Source organism: Perognathus longimembris, chromosome 2 (assembly GCF_023159225.1).
Source record: "Perognathus longimembris pacificus isolate PPM17 chromosome 2, ASM2315922v1, whole genome shotgun sequence".
Taxonomy (NCBI): domain Eukaryota; kingdom Metazoa; phylum Chordata; class Mammalia; order Rodentia; family Heteromyidae; genus Perognathus; species Perognathus longimembris.
In genome coordinates, this window is record NC_063162.1 from 24,327,786 (window position 1) to 24,346,740 (window position 18,955).

General features: G+C 51.6%; 1 protein-coding gene across 4 annotated transcripts; it reads left to right on the forward strand.

Annotated features, from left to right (window-relative positions):
• Window positions 1-822: 822 nt before the first annotated feature.
• Loxl4 (lysyl oxidase like 4) lies at window positions 823-18,605 on the forward strand. Of its 4 annotated transcripts, XM_048338516.1 has the most exons (16): window positions 894-938; window positions 3,028-3,108; window positions 4,389-4,683; window positions 5,195-5,373; window positions 6,146-6,351; window positions 7,680-7,718; window positions 7,846-8,065; window positions 8,580-8,766; window positions 8,978-9,132; window positions 9,709-9,876; window positions 10,796-10,958; window positions 12,597-12,840; window positions 13,922-14,037; window positions 14,640-14,776; window positions 15,055-15,166; window positions 17,130-18,605. In XM_048338516.1, exons 3-16 carry the CDS (start codon window positions 4,404-4,406, stop codon window positions 17,198-17,200), a joined length of 2,277 nt encoding a protein of 758 aa, XP_048194473.1. In that variant the 5' UTR covers window positions 894-938; window positions 3,028-3,108; window positions 4,389-4,403; the 3' UTR covers window positions 17,201-18,605. The 4 variants fall into 4 exon arrangements, with proteins under 4 accessions (XP_048194472.1, XP_048194471.1, XP_048194473.1 ...); XM_048338515.1 differs by lacking the exon at window positions 3,028-3,108 and having other exon boundaries at window positions 823-938; window positions 8,583-8,766; XM_048338514.1 differs by lacking the exon at window positions 3,028-3,108 and having other exon boundaries at window positions 824-938.
• The last annotated feature ends 350 nt before the right edge of the window (window positions 18,606-18,955 follow it).

Sequence of the window (18,955 nt, forward strand, 5' to 3'; positions counted from 1 at the left end):
AGAAGGGGCTGCACTGGGTACCCAGGAAAGAAAAGGGGGAATCCTCTGCCCATTTCATAGATGAGGTCCTGCTGACATCAGGGAGTCCAGGACTGTGGGAAAGAAACTGGGGGGGGGGGGGGGGGTCAGGGCTGGGGTTGGAGCACCTGGATACTCCTGCTGGGATTCCCTTCTCAGCCCTTTTGATATTCCTTCTATTCTTTACCCCTACCCCAATCCCATTCTCTACTCTCACCTCCCCCACGAGCCTGCCAAGGCCCCAGGTCGCCTCAGCCAACTTTGAGGAAGGTTCCAGTGCCCTCCCTCTTCTCCTCTTTATTGGCTTGGGGAGCAAGTCGCTGTATCTCTTGCCCCTCAGCGTCCTCCACTGTACAGTGGGCCAACAGACGGCCACCCCACTTCCCCCAAGTAGCAGGCAATACATGTGGGGGACGTGACATGGAGCAGAGCTGCAGCACCTCATCTCAAAGGCATCTGGATGGAGGGCTCAACCCCCACCCCCCCATCCCGCCGCCTCCCAAAAGGCTGCCTGCCTTGTCCTGCAGCCAGGAACTCCTGAGGTCTGGCCCCGGGACAGCAAGGCGCTCCCACGGGAAGGAACTGAATGTGACTCCTGGGGTGGGCAAAGGAGGAAGGCGCGTGCTCGCCCGGCCCCCAGGGAGACTGGAGCTCCAGCCCGAGCCCCGAGCCCCGAGCCCCGGGACTTCCCGGCCGGCCGGGCTGCGTTCTGTCCCGGGCAGCGCGCGCCTGGCGCAGGGCCGGCGGGGCGGGGCGCCCGCATTTGGCGCGCCCGGGGCGGGGCCTGGGGCCTCCCCCATGGGCCCTGGCTGGGGGCCGGCGACTGGTGGATAAAAGGCCCCCAGGGTGGCCCAGGGAGCCCGGTCAGCGCTGCTCCACCACGGGCGCCAGACCCTGCCCTGATGTCCGCGATCCGGCTGGTGAGCTCCCCCGCCCGGCTGGGCCTCCAGCCTGGCGTCTGATTCTTGCTGTCTGACTTCTGTCCATCCTCTGCCTCTCCTGGATCGGCAGGCCTCTGGGAGTCCCTGAAGGCTGGGGGATGGGATAGATAGGGGGAGGGTGTCCCATAGACAGTTTCCCTGACACTGGAGTTGCTGACAACCTGCTCCTATATGGACCAGTGATCAGCTTGGGGGAGGGGGGTGGTTGGCTCAAGGCCGGCATGGGTGGTGCGCACTGGTCCCTGGGGGGTGCCTGCGTGTTGGGGCTGTGATCATACGATGCGTAACCATTTCTCAGTCGGGGTGGGGAGCACAGAGGAGGAGGGGGGAGTAGCCTCAGAAGTCATTTATGAGACCTGGGGGTTATGAGCTGGACTCCCTAGCTAACCAGCCCAGAACTGACTATGCTAGAAGGTGAGTTTCCCACAGGTGGAACCCAGAGCCCATTTGCTGGCAACACTCCACACCCTCAGTCAGCAGTCCTGGGGAGGGGACAAGGCCCAAGGCAGAAGCCTCACCCCAGGGAGCTACAGAGAAGGGGTTACCATCCCCAAACTAGTACCTCCAGGACAGTACAAGCCCTGGTGCTTTCTCCCAGCCTTACCCTCCTCCAACCCTCCCCACTGGGCCAGGGCAGAGCCAGTGTCCCCTGGCAGCACCTAGAGCAGGTGCCTCTCTGCCTAGAGCTGGCAGGGTCCTGAATCTGTCACTGGGTAGCACTCAGTGCTGGCACCCACACCATGGCCCTCAAGCCATGGCCTGGATCATAAATCAACCACCAACAGGGTTCACTTTCATTCCCTCTTCCTTCTTCCCTTCCCTCTTCTCCCTCCTCTCCCATCCATCACTTGAGGTTTTGAGAGGCTGGGCCTTTTTTCCCAGGCAGTCTGCTGGCATCCTGACTAGCCAAGGTCTCTTGGCTTCTCTGGGCCTGATCTCCTCTGTAAGTAACGTGGAGATGAGCATTCAGTAGCTATTTTAAATGTGTTTTTTTTTTAAAGTATGATTGCCTTCTCCTTTTTCTCTGTTTTCTCCTTTCCATCTCCTCCTTCACTTCTCCTTCCTCTCTCTTCTCCTTTCCCATCCCACCCACTTCTCCTTCACTTAGGAAAAAGACCAGCGGTGGAGGCCACCTCCTTCTCAGGGCTAATTCTCAGCCTCGTCCTGTGTGCAGTTACTGGGGCAACAGATCTGTGGAGTCAGGAAGCAAGTGCTCCAAGGACCAAGAAGACAGGGGCCTGAGAAAGCATCCTGGAGGCGGTGGTAGTAGTTGAGCTGGGTGTTGAAGAAGGTGTAGGAGTTGAACAGTCCAAGATACACAGTAGAAGTAGCAATGAGAGCAAAGGCAACATCTGGGGAATGAGAAGACAAATTTAGTGTGGATAAAAGCTACAAGAGGCAGGAGGGCTGAGACAGGGGTTGTGCCTCCTGGCAGACTACATAGAAGAAGCTGTCTTGGCCCAGTGCCCAGAGTCCTACAGCAGAAGCCCACCCCTGGCCCTTGGAGGGAACTTGCTGGCCTGGAACTGTCCACGGCCTCTCACAAGGCCCCCTCCATGCTGGGGGACTTCAACAACAAGCCAATCAGCTGACCTGGTTAGCCCTTCCTGGGGCCTGTCAGAACATGTCATCCTTCAGGGCCAGCCCTTATTCTGCATGGAGGAGGAACTCGGAGGAAAACTTAACTCCATTTGTGGGAGAACTAGGAGCATCCTGACTCCAGGGAATGGTGGGGAGGAAAGATCATCTCCGGGTCCAGACTATGTGACCACTGGGTCCTAATGGCCAAGTGACTTCGGTGTGGCTCAGGTATGAAGACAGGCAAGGGACATGGAAGCAGTGGAGAATGTTCTGCTGGTAGTGACACCATCAATGTTGAAAGGCAATAATGTTGGAGCCTGGAAAGATTTAAGGGGATGTACAGGGAATGGAGCAAATCTGGAGACTGGTACAAAGAAGGACACCATGCTATGGAGGGCCTGCTCTTCTGAGGGCTCAGCGAGTACCCATTGGTTAATTTTTGCAAAATCCCTATATGGCAGGTGTTACTGATATGCCTACTTTACAGAGGGTCACAGTGAGTGAGGTCCAGAATTGTCCCAAATCACAAATCACCTTCACTAATAAGGGCAGTGGAATCTGAATCCAGGCAGTCCAATTCCCCCAGTCTGTACTCAAGCCTTCTCTCTCTCTCTCTCTGTGTCTCCTCCCCCTTCTGTTTGCCCCCCCCCCACACTTGTGAAAAGCAAACCTACCACAAGGTGCTCAGAACCCTTAATCATCTGGGTCCTCCTTGTCTACTTCCTTCCCCTCTAAAGAGACCCCAGCACTGTAGTATGGGAGTAAGAGATGGCACTTCCTGCTCTTGAACAATCTCACTTGTTCCCCCCACTTCCCTCCTCTACCCATCCTGTCCTTTCTATCTGGAGCACCTTTTCTATCTAGGAGAACCATTTCCTACCTTTCCTACCTAGAAGAACTCTTACTCCTCCAGCAAGGCCCAGGTTGTGTCCCTTCTTTGAAAGCCTTTCCTGATTCCTCTTCTCTGTGTGTTGTGAAGGTAATGAACATATCTGATGTCTCTCCATTTCTTTTATTTTTCAGTACTGGACTTTGGCCTCAAGAAATCACACACCAGACAGACCCTCTGTCCCTTAAGCCATCTCCTCTACCCCCTTTCGCTTTAGCTAGGGGCTAGTTTGGGGTTCTTTGTGTTTTCCCAGGCTGTTTTGAACTGCAGTCCTCCTATTATACCTCCTGAATAGCTGAGATGATAGATGTGAACCACCACACACAGATTTTTATTGGTTTAGATGAGGTCTCAGAACCTTTTCCCCTCGTTTGGCCTTGTGCCTTGATCATCCTGAGCTCTGAATTCTGAGTAGCTAGGATTGTATGCCAGCTCCCGTCGTTTTTGTGTGAGGAGCCCCACACCAGGCTGATGTCTTATTTCTGTGTCCAAGCACCTGTTCTGCTAACTGGACCAAAGCGAGTCCTCTGAAAGTGTCTGCTGCATCAGTGCACAGATCACACTGCTAGATGGGCCTGCAACATGGAAAATCCAAGCAGAAGGAAATATTAGATGATATTTGGTCCAACCTCCTCACCTCGGAAGTAAAGAACTAGTGCCGAGTAGATTGCAGAGACTTGGCCAACCTACACAACAAATGAATGGAAGAGATCTTGACTCGCTAATAACCTTTGCTGACCCCAGCAGTCATGGGGAAGGTGGCATTTTACACCTTTGCTCAGAATGCTGAGAGCATCAAAAGATAGGAGAGGGAAGTATCTCTTGAGTCAGGAGACCCTGGGCCACTCCCCTAGGAGGACTCCACCTGAAGACAGGCTCCCTTCTCTCCTTGTAGTACACCGCTGAGGGGGCCTGTGGTTGTGATTGGACATGGTAATCACTATTTACACCTTCCCCAGGCCCTTGAAGTCACCATGACATCGTCTTCACCAGCCACCATCTCCTTGTTTCTACTGCTGGTGCTAGGCCAAGCCTCTCCCAGCCTCTCCCAGTCGCTGGGTACCAAGAAGCTTAGGCTGGTGGGCCCAGGGAGCCGACCAGAGGAGGGCCGCCTGGAGGTGCTGCACCAGGGCCAGTGGGGCACCGTGTGTGATGACGACTTCACTCTCCAGGAAGCCAACGTGGTCTGTCGCCAGTTGGGCTTTGAGTCTGCCTTGACCTGGGCCCACAGTGCCAAATATGGCCAAGGGGAGGGTGAGTGACGGTGCTACCCCTCAGGATGGCAAGGAGATAATAAGAGGGCTTCTCTCAGAGGTTGGGCTCACTGAGGCTCCAACAAAAACTTCTAGATGCCCACCCATGCTTAATGCCCACCTCAGATGGTCACCATGAGACACTTCCTGAGTGTCCCAACTGCAGATGATCCCTGCTCCATCTTTCTGTAATGAGGCCACCTCCATCCCTAAATTCTAATCCTTGAATGTAGCCATGGTGTCACACAGTGGGCTCTTAGCCAGTGTGGTTGGGTGGATGGATGGATGGATGGATTGGTAGATGGGTAGATGGTTGGATGTGGATGGATGGGTCCAATAACTATATCTGCATGCCATTTTCCAGAAATTGATTATGATTTTGACAACAAAAGGAAAACCAACCTTCTCCCTATTTTCTACTCAGCATGTGGAGGAGACTTGATAAGTCTCCAGAAATGGAGCTGCAGCTGCCTCTCTGTGCATCCTTGAGCTTCCCTTCCTCTCCCCCTCAGGACCTATCTGGCTGGACAATGTGCGCTGTGTGGGTACTGAGAGCACCCTGGACCAGTGCGGCTCTAATGGCTGGGGTGTCAGTGACTGTAGCCACTCAGAAGATGTCGGGGTGGTATGTCACCCCCAGCGTCAGCGTGGCTACATCTCTGAGCGGGTTTCCAATGCCCTCGGGCCCCAGGTGAGGAGGCTGTTAAGGCTGTGACCTGGTTGGTTCAAGACAGAACTTCCTAGATGATTAGCCTGGAAGAGGGAGAAGAGATAGAGCAGAGCTGGACTGAGCAGAATCTGAAGGTTTCGGGCCTGGAGCAGGTGCATGGACAGAGGGCCCTATCTTGATTCAGGCAGGCAAGAGGAATAAGTGGCTAGGCATGCTGGGAATCAAAGAAACTGCTCCCCACAAGGGAGGTGGTGGTGGGGGGGGGGGGAGCGAGAGGACCACTTCACCCACAAGATGTGGCCACAATTGCTGCCTCTTCCCAGCACAAACAACGGTGAGCTAAAAACAGCCCAAGCCAAACAACAGGAGTGGGGAGGGTAGAGCCCTGGCTCCTGCCCTCGGCCACCAGGCAGCCTCTGCCTGAGGACAACTGCTCACTGAATGCAGAGGGCCTTGATAGTGGGGGAGCTCCACGCTGGCCTGAGTCACCTCAGAGTGAGGTGGCAGGGTCCTGAAGGGAATCCCAGGGGTAACAACCTCCATGCCCAGGAGAAGCCTTCTAAATTTCATGAGCTCCTGTCTGGTCCCCAGGAGGGCACAGTTCTTCCCCCCCCCCCCCCCCCCGCCACTGCTGTACTCTCTAGTTCAACAGACAAGATGGGGTGAAGAGCCTAGTCAAACCCAAGTTCTGCTGTTCACTCACCCTGTGGGATGCCTCCCGCTCAGAAGCAATGAAGGGGCCAGAAGATGAACTGTCAGAGCTCTGACCAGGTTCCTCCTCTGCACATTGCAGGGCCGGCGTCTGGAGGAGGTGCGCCTCAAGCCCATCCTTGCCAGCGCCAAGCGGCGCAGCCCTGTGACCGAGGGGGCTGTGGAGGTACGGTACGAGGGCCACTGGCGGCAGGTGTGTGACCAGGGCTGGACCATGAACAATAGCAGAGTGGTGTGTGGGATGCTGGGCTTCCCTAAACAAGTGCCTGTCAACAGCCACTACTACAGGTAGGAGGGGCTGGGACTGTGGAAGGAGATGGAGGGTTCAGCGAGGGCTGGGGGGGATGGATTGGCAGGGCTCGTGTTTGTGATTGTGACCTGTCATACACAAAACAACTCCAAACAGCTCCATAGAGGATTGGGTCTGGACTTCCTGGGTTTCACAGATACCTTGGAATAGTTATATGAATGAGCAAAGGTGAGTTCTGAGATCCTGAGAAATACCTAGAAGGAGGTGAGAAAATAGAACTTTCTGTTTGCTACCCATAAAAGGAATTGACTACTGTACAAAATGAAAACGTTTGGTGAATGTAAATCTATATCCCAGATTAAGAAGATAGATTTTTAATGAGGAGCTATCCAGTGTCACCCACGAATATAGACAAACTGCACACTGGGCTCAGCTCCATCAGTAACTAGCCGTGAAGCCTTGGGGAACAATCCACTGCCTCATGAATGATGTCAACCCTTCGATTGGGTTTGCATGTAAGCAAGGCACTGGGTGGAGCCAGTGTGGGAAGAGGAGACCTAAAAAATATTCTGTCAGAAACGTGGCAGAACTGTCAGAGCAGATTACATCAGCTCAGTAAATCACAAGGCCAGTCCCAGGCCCACTGGCACTATATTGGCAAGAACTCTGAGGCTCTCCTTCCTTCAGCATCCTCCAGTCATCTGCCCCCAAACCTGATGAGTGCATCACATTTCATCAAAGCAGCAAGTCCCTGGGTGTTCTGCCCTGTGCCTCTGTCTGAGATGACCCAGGTCCTGAAGGAAGGGGGTTGCCGGGCAGCTACACAATTCCATCTTTGGGAGTGATGGGGACGTGGGCCCTGGCTCCCTGCTGCCTGGTAATTGCACACTGATCCTTACTGACTCACCCACCACCCATGAGGAAGGCAGCCCTGATTACAGTCTGGGTGTCTCTGGGTGGCAGCTCCTTCTCTCCCCCCTCTCCCTCCAGCAAGGCCCTGTCCACCTGTCTCCAGAGGACCTTTCTCCAGTCTCTTCTCTCAGAGAGCCTTCTGAACACTACTTTCATCTGGGCTGGGTGGAGGGCAGATGTGAATGCTTGTCCCTGGGTGGCCCAGACAGTGGAGACCCCACTATAGATCAAGCCCAAAAGGTCCTAGTAAAATGGGGCCATGATTATTTATGAGGTGGTCACACCTTATCCGGCTACTGTGAAACTTAGCAATGACATAGGATCAGCAAACAAGTTTGCAGACTGCAAAGTCCGGTGTAAATGAAAGAGTAACTCTTGGAGATCATGAATGGCAGGGGGTGAAATTCCTGCACCCTTGCTCACCTCCTACCCCATCTGCTTGCTCCCGCCATAGGAAAGTCTGGAATTTGAAGATGAAGGATCCAAAATCTAGGTAAGTAGTCGTGCCTACAAGGTAGGAGGTGAAGAGGTGTGGCACAAAGGGCTCCTTGCCCTTCCTTCCTCCTCTCTCCCCTGGCCTCCCTGAGTTTCCTTCACCTTCAGTCTCCCTTGTCTTCCAGGCTCAATGGCCTGGCCAGTAAGAACTCTTTCTGGATCCACCGGGTCAACTGTCTGGGGACAGAGCCCCACCTGGCCAACTGCCAGGTACAGGTGTCTCCAGGAAGGGGCAAGCTGCGCCCGGCCTGTCCAGGTGGCATGCATGCTGTGGTCAGCTGTGTAGCAGGGCCCTATTTCCGCTCACTGAAAGCAAAGTCCCGTCGCAAGGAGTCCCAAACAGAGGTAAGCCTCAAGATGCTCTGTACCCAACCTGTGCTTTCAACAAGACCCTGATGCTCAGTGGGGTGGGGTGGAAGAGGACCCAGACAGGGAGGAGGGGACTGACTCAGAATGGGGAGTACCTTGGAATTAATTTAAAAGGGATCATTTATAACCCTACCATAAATGGAAAGCAGAAATCACTTGCCATGAATAGAAGGTGATAGTAAAAAACAGTAATTAGATCATAGCTGCAGCCCATTCAGCTGAAGGCATTGAAGCTGAGCTTGGTTCTGTGTTACAAAAGTAGGTGAGTGAGAACTATGAGGCACTTCACCCACACTTGTCCCTGGAGAAGTAGAGGGAGAGAAAACTGGCTTGTTCAAGGTGACATACCACAGAGTTCCAAGCAGGATCAGAATGCATGCGGCCTTCCTCGCTTCCGCTCAGGCCGTGGAGCTTGAAGGCCCTGGAGCTGCAGGTGGGAGCCCAGCTCCTCTAGCTGCCCCTTCGTGAAGCTGCTTTTCTCCTCTCCCAGCAGGAACTGAAGGTGCGCCTGCGCGCTGGGGCCCAGGTTGGCGAGGGCCGCGTGGAAGTGCTCATGAACCACCAGTGGGGCACCGTCTGTGACCACAGATGGAACCTCATCTCTGCCAGTGTGGTGTGTCGTCAGCTCGGCTTTGGCTCTGCACGGGAGGCCCTCTTTGGGGCCCAGCTGGGCCAAGGTGAGCCAGGAGGCTGGGGGTGGAACCAGAGGACCCAGATATGCCACCCTCTGTCTCTCCTCTCTTGGAGGTTTTGTTTTGGGGTGCCGAGGCTCAGAACGGAAAGGTCCTCCTTTTTGAGGAGAGAAAGCACGGGGTGGACTACAGAGGTGGATGCTCACACAGACTGTTCACCACCACCACCACCACCACCCTCCCCCCCTGCCCCCAGGACTCGGGCCCATCCACTTGAGTGAGGTGCGCTGCAGGGGCTATGAGCAGAGCCTCAGTGACTGCCTCAGCCTGGAAGGGTCCCAGACCGGCTGTCAACATGCAAATGATGCTTCTGTCAGGTGCAACATCCCAGACATGGGTTTCCAGAACCAGGTGAGTACGGGCTTGAGTATGTCTCCAGAGCGGAGTCTGGGAGCCACTGGGACACCCCTAGGACCCCTCCTTGAGCCAGGGAGAGGGGCTCAGGAAACATAGGGCTGGTGATCCCACCTGAGCAGCCAGCCTGGAAGTCTTCTCTTTGTCTGCAGCCCTAGAGAAACGGGCACACGGGGCTCTGTAGGCACACACTCCTACTGAAGCTGAGGAAGAAGGTGCCTAAGGCCAGAGCCACAGGTTGCCAGCACTAGGGAGGGCATTAGGGGCTATGTCACTCATGGTGGGATTTTAGGTAGGAGGAAGACAAGTCCCAGGGAAGAAGCCTGGGTCAGATTGCTCCTGTGGGCAGGGACATTAGTGGCCACCTGGTAGCCTGTCCTTCCTTAATAGAGGAAACAAGCCTGGGGAGGGATAATATCTAGCCTAGAGTCACACTCAGCTGACCTGGGAGGTCTCCAGACTCACAGCCCTGTGCTGTCCTTCTCCTGGGTGGAATAGACCCATGGCAATCGGGAGGAAATCAGAGATTGAAGCCATATCCACATATCCCTCACAGGCCTCTAACCACTGCAGGTGCGCTTGGCTGGCGGGCGCAGCCCAGAGGAGGGCGTGGTGGAGGTGCAGGTGGAGGTGCACGGGATCCCACGTTGGGGGACAGTGTGCAGTGACCACTGGGGGCTCACCGAAGCTATGGTGGTCTGCCGACAGCTTGGCCTGGGTTTTGCCAACTTTGCCATCAAGGTAGGTTTCTGTCTGGCTCCTTCTCTACAACCTGAACCTCCTGGATGGAAAGGAGCAGAGCTTTCAGGCCCTTCATTCACTCACTCAGCAACTCACGCAGAATGAAAGCATGTGCTTATGTGATGCCAGGGGCCAGCTATACTGCCCGCAGGAGCCACGGCTGAGGCACTTATTAGTAAAGTGTTCACACGACCAGATACACAGCTGTATCTTTAGGGAAGGCGAGAAGTCAGCCAGATGAGGTGGGAGGGGAGTAAAACAGCGCACACAAGCCCTGTGGCCACAGACAGCTCATGTCTATTGAGGAAATTTGGGAGATGGGCTGCCATGTCTCTCTCAAGGGAGTGGGTACAAAGTTCAAGAGAAAGATAAGACAGCTTACCACCTGCACCCCAGATTTTTAGACGCTTTCTTCCTTTGCTACTTGGAAAACATTTGAGTACTGAGTAACCTGAATATAGGAAAACATGCCTAAGCTACTATAGTGGTCCAGGTAGGAAAAGATGCTGGGCTGGACCAAGCTAATGGCAGTCTGGGGAAAATGAGTAGATACTCCTATCTACTGTGTGAGCAGCAACTAGAGAAAATAGAATACAGCATCTGTGTGGGATGTGGGCATAGACTCCTTCTCCTCAGAGAGGGCTGTCTTCCAAGATACGGATAGGAATGGCATCAGATGGAAGCCACAGGCAGTGATGTTTTGTCTCCATACAAGGAAGAAATCCCTAATCCCACAGGGGTCCGATGTGATGATGGACCACCCCAGGGGGCTGGGGGTTCTTATCAGTGAAGATTTCGTGGCCTAGGCTGTATCCAGCCTGGTGAGGATGGGTGGTGTGGGCTAAAATTTAGTTGTACGTAAGAGATGACTCCCACGGCACCTCTGGCTCTGACCAGGTGATGCTGGCTATCTTCTTAGGACACCTGGTACTGGCAGGGGACGCCGGAGGCCAGAGAAGTGGTCATGAGCGGGATGCGCTGCTCAGGCACAGAGCTAGCCCTGCAGCAGTGTGCGAGGCACGGTCCTGTGCACTGTTCCCACGGCGCCGGGCGCTTCTCAGCCGGAGTGGCCTGCATGAACAGTGAGTTACAGGAGGGGCTCACGGGCGTGGACAGGCAGGTGTGGGTCGGGAGTAGAAGTGCCAGCTGTTACATCAGGATGTAAAGCCTGTCCTGTCGCTCTGGAGGTACCAGGTGAATTAAAACTGAGAAAATGAGAAAACACAGGAGACACACAGGGTTTCTCAACCTGGGGTTTATGCCCAGCAGTTTTTATTTTTTACGGTAAACAAGAGTGTATTACACTTAGGAAGGATCGTGTTTCTTTCTTGGGGCTATGTGCATGTGTAAACAAAACATGTTATTGTCTGTAAGAAAAACAGCTTGAGAGCCATGGTAGGGGAGATATAAATGTGAGGCACCCTGGGGCAGAAGGCCTGTGTATGCCCTTCCTGAGTTCCGGGATTTACCCAGAAAACCTGGGGACAAGACCAGTTTGTGGCAAGGCTTTACTCACAGACCCAGGCTCGAAGGACAGCAACATTTGCTACACTACCCAACACAGCTTAGGCCAAGATGACTATATGTAGTTCAAAGGTTGCAGGCTGGCGCCAGCCCTAGTAACCCTTTGACCTTCTTCCCCGCCACACTTCAGTCCAAAACATCCTGAACTCATCAGGGAGCTCTGGATTTCCTCTCTGTGCAGTGCCTGCTGGGCAGAGCACGGGGTCCACCCATCACACCCTCCTCTGCAGAGTGATGAGGTTTCATTCCCTCAGCACCAAGGACTCAGCATGCCAGGGCACGCTCTCCACCCTTCCACATGAAGGGCTACTGTCCAAATACTTCCATGGCAGCTTGGTGTTTTGTCATGGACAAGGACTGAGAAGGGGCCTCTTTTGTCTGTTGAGGTTACATGGCAACAGCTCTGAATCTCCCTATTTCTGTACTGACACAGGAACAACAAGGGTAGAGACATGTGCTATCAGAGATTAAGGTCCCTGGAAGAGTAGAGGACAGAGGCTGAGCTGCTTAATAAGATCCAGGCAGATTGGATTTTTACATACAGAAAACTACCGGACTTGCCCAGTGTGGCCCAGACCAGGGAACCCTTGCTCAGGCTGGAAGAGCAGTACTCAGGAACTCCTGGGAAACAAGCTCCTCCAACCATCCTTTCTGGCTCACCCTGGACACTGAAGCAAAGTCAGGGAATTGGCTAAATTAATGGAGTTTGGTATCAGCAGAAATTTTCAAGAGTGTTTTATGTATGCACCAAGCTACATAAAGGCTGTATAAATGCTGAAAAGCATTTTACAAAAGAAATGGTAGGTTATACCCATTGCCTGCTGGCTTATTGTGGGGCAGACAATGATCTAGATGTATTGTCATATTCCTATCAGTAATCTTATCTCCAGCTTGCAGAGGACTAAAACAACAACAAAAAAGCCAAGCAGTCACAAAGCTGGAAGATGGTGTAGTCAGACACATGACACAAGAATGAACCCTGGTGACCTGGCTTGAGTTGACAACCTTAGACATGATCCTATCTCCTATCTTAAAGTGATGGATTCTTCCTTTCATCATAATTAGAAAACACGTGACTTAACTGCTTTTTCGGGCTCCCATCAGAGAGCTTAGTTTGGAGGCAAGCCTGGGCTCGGGCTGATCACACGAGCGCTGCCTTCCTGCCTTTCCCTCCCACTCCATATCTTCTGACCCAGGTGCTCCAGACCTAGTGATGAATGCCCAGCTGGTGCAAGAGACAGCCTACCTAGAGGACCGCCCGCTCAGCCTGCTATACTGTGCTCATGAGGAGAATTGCCTCTCCAAGTCCGCCGACCACATGGAATGGCCCTATGGACACCGGCGCCTGTTGCGCTTCTCCTCACAGATCTACAACCTGGGGCGGGCAGACTTCCGTCCCAAGATTGGACGCCATGGCTGGATTTGGCACCAGTGTCACAGGTTAGTGCCTGCCAGTGCCTTGGCCCTAGAAAGTTAGGGACAAACAGCAGAGCTCATGGACCAAAGGATTTTAGACACAATTCCCCAGGAGGGCTGTGCACACTGCATGTCTTCCTTCCCATACACCTCTGGAGTGGGTTAGCGGGGTGGGGGTAGGTGTTCACAGGGGATCCTTGTAGCATCTACCTGCCTTTCTCATCCCTCATCTTCCTTAGATGTACCTGTGCAGGTGGTATCCACAGAATCTGCTTCCCACAATGAAGTCCCAGAGAGAAGCCAGCAGCAGCAGCTGGTGCTGTTAGCATTGCCTTATACAATCTTTGTATGTTGGGGCCCTAGGGTCTGTCTTCAGAAATGGGGATTCCCAGAAAACTAGAGGCCCAAAAGAGGATGCTGGCTCTGCAGACAAGGCTTGCTGGTTCCCGCAGTGGCATGAAGCAAAGCCCCCAAAGAATGGCAGGCACAGGCTGGTGCTAGAAAGGAGACAATGAGCATTCTTCCCCATCAGGCTGGACAGAGAGGGACAATGCCCATGACAAAGGCAAAACTGAAGGGGAAAGAACTATTTTTTCTTCAGGACATAGCCATGGGCAGGGAAAGTTGAAAGGAATGGGCAGTGACTTTGGGTCTTGGCTTGCCTGAGATAATGAGCACCTTTTCCTGTAGCATGAAGAGTTGTCATTATACTGAATTGGAAACTATGGTAGCAATTTGGTCCCAGATTGACAGGGAGCAGAGTAAGCTCCCTCCCAGCTGTTCCTTAGACCAGTGCTCTTTCCTCCCACCTCTGCCTCACACCTGTAGCCAGGCACCAGCTACTCCAAGGTGATCAGGACAGAGCTTTTCCCTCTTCTACCTAGGTTATGACTAGGTGATAGGGACAGCTGTACCTTGCTGCCAGCCAACAGAGTAGGCTGTGGGCCATACTAATCTCAGGTTTGGAAGGGAGAGGGGCACTGCCCTGCTATTATAACCTTCCTCCCTGCTTAATGATGGGGCCTAGTGCCTCAGTCTTCCCTGCCAACCCCTCCAGGGTAGACCCTCTGTTACCATGGGCCTGACAGCTCTGCTTCTTCGGTAGGCACTACCACAGCATTGAAGTCTTCACCCACTATGACCTGCTCACACTCAATGGCTCCAAGGTGGCCGAGGGGCACAAGGCCAGCTTCTGTCTAGAAGACACAAACTGTCCCACAGGTACAGAGTTTATCAGTGTATCCCCCTTGCATTGAATTCCTCTGTGTTTAACAGCCCTAGACATCCAGAGACTCCAGCATTCAACAGAATCCAAAAGGATCAACATTGTGGAAGGTCTCCATTTCCTCTAAAATCCCAACATACTTTGCACCACATTTTAGAAGGCTAACTACTTTGTATCTTGGATAATATTTGCTGTCTGCTAGGGTGAGGGCAGGATTTGTCTGATTTCCCTGTTTCTTAGGAATGACCTGGTATCTACTAGATCTTCAGAGGGTTGGATAGATGAACAAGTCAGCTCAATAGGGCGAGAATCTCTCAACTACATTTCTCAGACCAGCAGGGATTTTTTTTTAAAGTAGTGTATCTGAAGTAATCATCTTTTTGTCACACACATGGTTTATACTAGGTTCAACACTTAGCTGAAATTTGGATACTCAATGAACTGAAACTCCAGTCTCAAATCTGGGAACTGGTTTTAACTGCACTGAGATGACAAGGCTGGAGTAAGGATTACATGCTAAGTACACGAAGCTCCTAGCAGAGTGCCTGGTCCCACATGCTTACTTGGTGCCTCGGTAATGGTGTATCCTTCCTTGCAGGAATGCAGCGACGCTATGCATGTGCCAATTTTGGGGAGCAGGGAGTGACTGTGGGCTGCTGGGATACCTACAGGCATGATATTGACTGCCAGTGGGTGGATATCACAGATGTGAGGCCAGGGAACTATATCTTCCAGGTAAGGAGACCTGAGGGAAGCACTGGAGGGGCCTTGCCTTCTCCAGGTCCAAATTAAGGCATTTCCCCTTATACAGTTCCTCATCACAGTCCTGACACTCCAACCTTTGCCATGGGTGAAAAACACCTGGGGAAGAACATTCCAATAGGGATCCCAAGGGCCTGGGTGTGTCTCCCAATTCAATGGATATTGTGTAGTTCTGTTTCCCTCTGTAAAATGGAGGTGACTGAAGGGATCCTACACATCATCATTCTCTTTTGACCCCCACCCCACTCCAGGTGGTTGTGAACCCCACAAATGAGGTGGCAGAGTCAGATTTCTCCAACAACATGATGCGCTGCCGTTGCAAATATGACGGGCAGCGGATTTGGCTGCACAACTGCCACACAGGTAATTCAAGGGCCACTGGGAGAGCCTTGTGTGGTGGGCTTGGGGCACAGGAAGACATTAAGCATACCCAAGAGTGAATGGATAGATTGCTAGGGATGGGACAGAGGTCAATTTCTTTTTTAAAATGTTTATTTTTGTTAGTGGTAGGGCTTGAACTCGGGGCCTGGGTACTGTTCCTGGGCTTCTTTTGCTCAATGCTAGCACTCTACCACTTGAGCCCACAGCACCACTTACCAGCTTTTTCTGTTTATGCGGTGCTGAGGAATCAAACCCAGAGCTTCATGCATGCTAGGCAAGCACTCTACCACTAAGCCACATGCCCCACTGGCCCCAGAGGTGAATTTGTTTTGGCATCTTCACAGGTAAACTTCTAGAATTGGTCAGGCCATCAAAACCTCCCCTAGTAACTACTTCTGAATGCCTATCTGCCCCTTAGGGCTCTTTGACTGTAAACTTAAGTTTCCAATCTGTCTTAGGATCCTTCCTGTCACCTCAAGCCTTGTCATGACTTTCTTTCCCAGGCCATTTCTTTTCCTCCATTCTCATGGCTTTGCCTGTGACTGTAGAAGTTCCCACAATCTGTGTTCCTACCTCCAGCTGTGATCATTGCTTCTAGGATTGGGCCAAAGAGAAACAGAAACACTTACAGGGCTAGTACTGTTAGGTAAAAGAAGCAACAAGGGAATGGAGCAGGGAAGTTGGAAAGTCACTGTTCTACTTCATCTTATTTGTGAAGAGGATAGTGTACTCTCAGCCATTCTTGCATTTGTGGTGTGGAGTGGAACAGTTTCTCCTGCAGTCAACATGTATTAAGGCCTATTACCATGTGAACACTGTGCCAGGCACTCTTAAGAGTGCTGAGTTGGATGTGCAGAATACAGATAACCACCAGCAAGCAAAGACAGCAAGCAACCTGGGGACCAGAAAAGGTTTCAGAGAGGAAGAGGTGCAAAAGACAAAGAAAGGATAAGCAGATGCATTGGATTTGGCTTCAGACAGCTTCACAAGATCCCACATTAAATCCCAACACTTTGTAGCTGAGGAAGTCAGGAAACCCCAACTGTCTTCTCTTGCTCTTTTGTAAAACAGAGCCATGAACATCCAACCTACCAAGTGCTCTCCAGGGAAAATTATGGTAGTTCTGGATGTTTTCTTGTGAAGTTCTAGGAAACACAGACAAATTTCAGTCAAGGGAACAAGGATAACGTTTATTCTTTTCCTTTCCCTTTCCTTCTGTAGTGCTAGGGGTTGAAGCCGGTCTTGCATATACAAGGCAAGCAGTCTACTGTGGAGCAACCTTCCTGCCTCATTTGTTTTCAAAAACTGACTGGTAATAAATAGGAGAGTGAGGAGTAGTTGATCCAGGGAAGATTTTTTTTTTTCAGTCTCGGCACTGTTCCTGAGCTTCTTTTTGCTCAAGGATAGTGTTCTATCACTTGGGCCATAGCATTCAGATCTCAGTCTCCTGAGTAGCTAAGATTATAGGTGTGAGCTACTGGCCCTGGCTCCAGGGCAAAATAAGAAGAGAAAAAACTAAACAATTTTGCAGATCCTTCTACCAGAAGGGAGAAAGGACATCCTGGAGTCAGATGAAAGCTAGAGCCATGGTGAACCTGGCCAAGGCTATAGTCAGATGGTCACTCCCAGAACTGTAGAGCCAGACTATGCAAAGAAATGGCTGTCCTCTCTTCTCCCTCTACTCTCTGACCTCCAGGGTGGTGAGGTCTCTAGGGATCAGTTCCCCAGGCATAGAGAGAACAAAGGACACAAAATGAATCTAAATAGAACCAACTAAATAGCCTGTTCTTTCCAATCAAGGTCTGTTTATAGATGATGACTGGCGCCTGTGCCTATAACTGACCAGATGGCAAGGACAAGCTGGGCAGAACGGATCTGTCTGAAGTTATGAAAGGAGAGGGGCTGTGGAAGGGGTGGTTACTTAGCTATTTTTCTTTGGCCACAGGAGATTCGTATCGAGCCAATGCGGAGCTCTCCCTGGAGCAGGAACAGCGACTCAGGAACAACCTCATCTGAAGTCATCACTGCATGCTCCCAGCTCTGCCCACACACTAGATACCTCAGCTTATTGGAGCCATGCCCTTCACAGAGCTCTGACTCAGAGGGAAAGGGGCTAGTGCCAAGTAGCACCAAGAATCTGCTCAGGAAGCTTTTTGACGGCAGGATCGCCCTGCCAGGTGGTACTGTGGCCTCAGGATGGCTCTGAGCCTGTCCCTTGAAGGCCTGTGGCCCACACAGTATGGCCTCCAGGCTGCAGTCAGCTAAGCTCCTCTTCTATAAGGAGACCCAGTTTTTTCTGAACTTGCCATGGTTCCCACTTCAAGGGCTCTCAGTTCCTTGGGAACGGGTTGTGGCCCATCTAAGTGGTACTTTCCGAATGTCCTAGAGGAGCAGAGGATAAAGGACTAAAATACACAGGAAAAGGAGTTAGTTCTCTGCTAGGAGCTCAGTGAGATACAATGATGTCAAAGTCACACTGGCAGAGAAGTGAACTGGTGAATGAATGCCATCTCTTGCTTTACCTGTTTTTCTTTACAACTCAGCTCTTATCCTCTGTAAACTGTCTGTTCTTTAGTGTCTTTACCCTAGTACATATTTGGGTGTTTTTAATACCCCTATATACTAGGCTTCTGGCACTCCATCATATCCTGATGGGTCAACACCCCAGTTACTGAAGTTTGAGAAGGGAAAAATTTCATCGAAGTGGCCAAAAAAGGGCCTTCTGATAGAACTGCAAGCCATCAAGCAGAAAAGACACTGAGGTGATATAGACCCTCTCTTTGTCAGGACCTCTTGCCAAAGAAAACAATGTGTCCTATACCTGGGAGGCTATCCAGTGTCTTTCAGGATCACCACATACCCCCGGACTGGCTTAAATTTCAGGTCTTATCCAAGTCAACTTTGCTTTCAGGAAATTTTTTTTGCAACAGAAAGAAGCTAGGTTAAAGAAGACACTATAGAAACACAAAGGCAGGTCTGGAAGAGTAAGAAAGAAACTATGGAGAAAGCAGAAGGGGGAACATTTAAAGAATGAACCTAAAAAGACCACCATCCCTGCTTGGTGTGGCTGCACTATGTTCTTGCTCAGGTGGTTTAAAATCATATGGTCTTTTTGGACATGACTCTTGACCCTTTCTCCACTGACACACACTTAAAGAAATGATTCTTATAGGTCTGACATCCTAATGCCAATAAAGGTTGTTCATTATGGACTCCTACCAAGGCAAGACCAGCTGTGAGTCTGTGGTTTCTAGTATGCTAACTCTAGTTTTTATTCCTCCCTTCAAGCTGGGGATGAAGATGTACAGGGCATAAGGACTACTTATGACAGGTCTACCATAGGCTTCTCTACCCCAGTATTAGCCTACTCTGCTCCCCAGTTATCCTCCCAGGATCATGCTGAAACACAGGTCACAGGGCAAAAGGTACAAGAGAGAAGGTAAAATCTAAGGACTATAAACTTTCATAATAGAGGCTACAAAACCAAAATAAATGGTAGCAGACACAGCAGATTTATGACAGTACTCTTCTCCCCCATCGAGCAAGCCCTACCACAGGGAGTTCACAGGGACATATTCTGGGTGCCTTCTGTGAATACAAAGAAGTGCTTTCTGCCTTCCTCTCCTCCACTTGCTTCTGCACTACTCCCTCCCCTCCTTTAGACCAAGCATGGGAGCCGATTTTGGCATGGCAATCTAGGTAAACAAGGGAAGGACTGATTTCCTGTTGGATCTAGCAAACATCTCCCAAACAGTAACAACATTATATTCA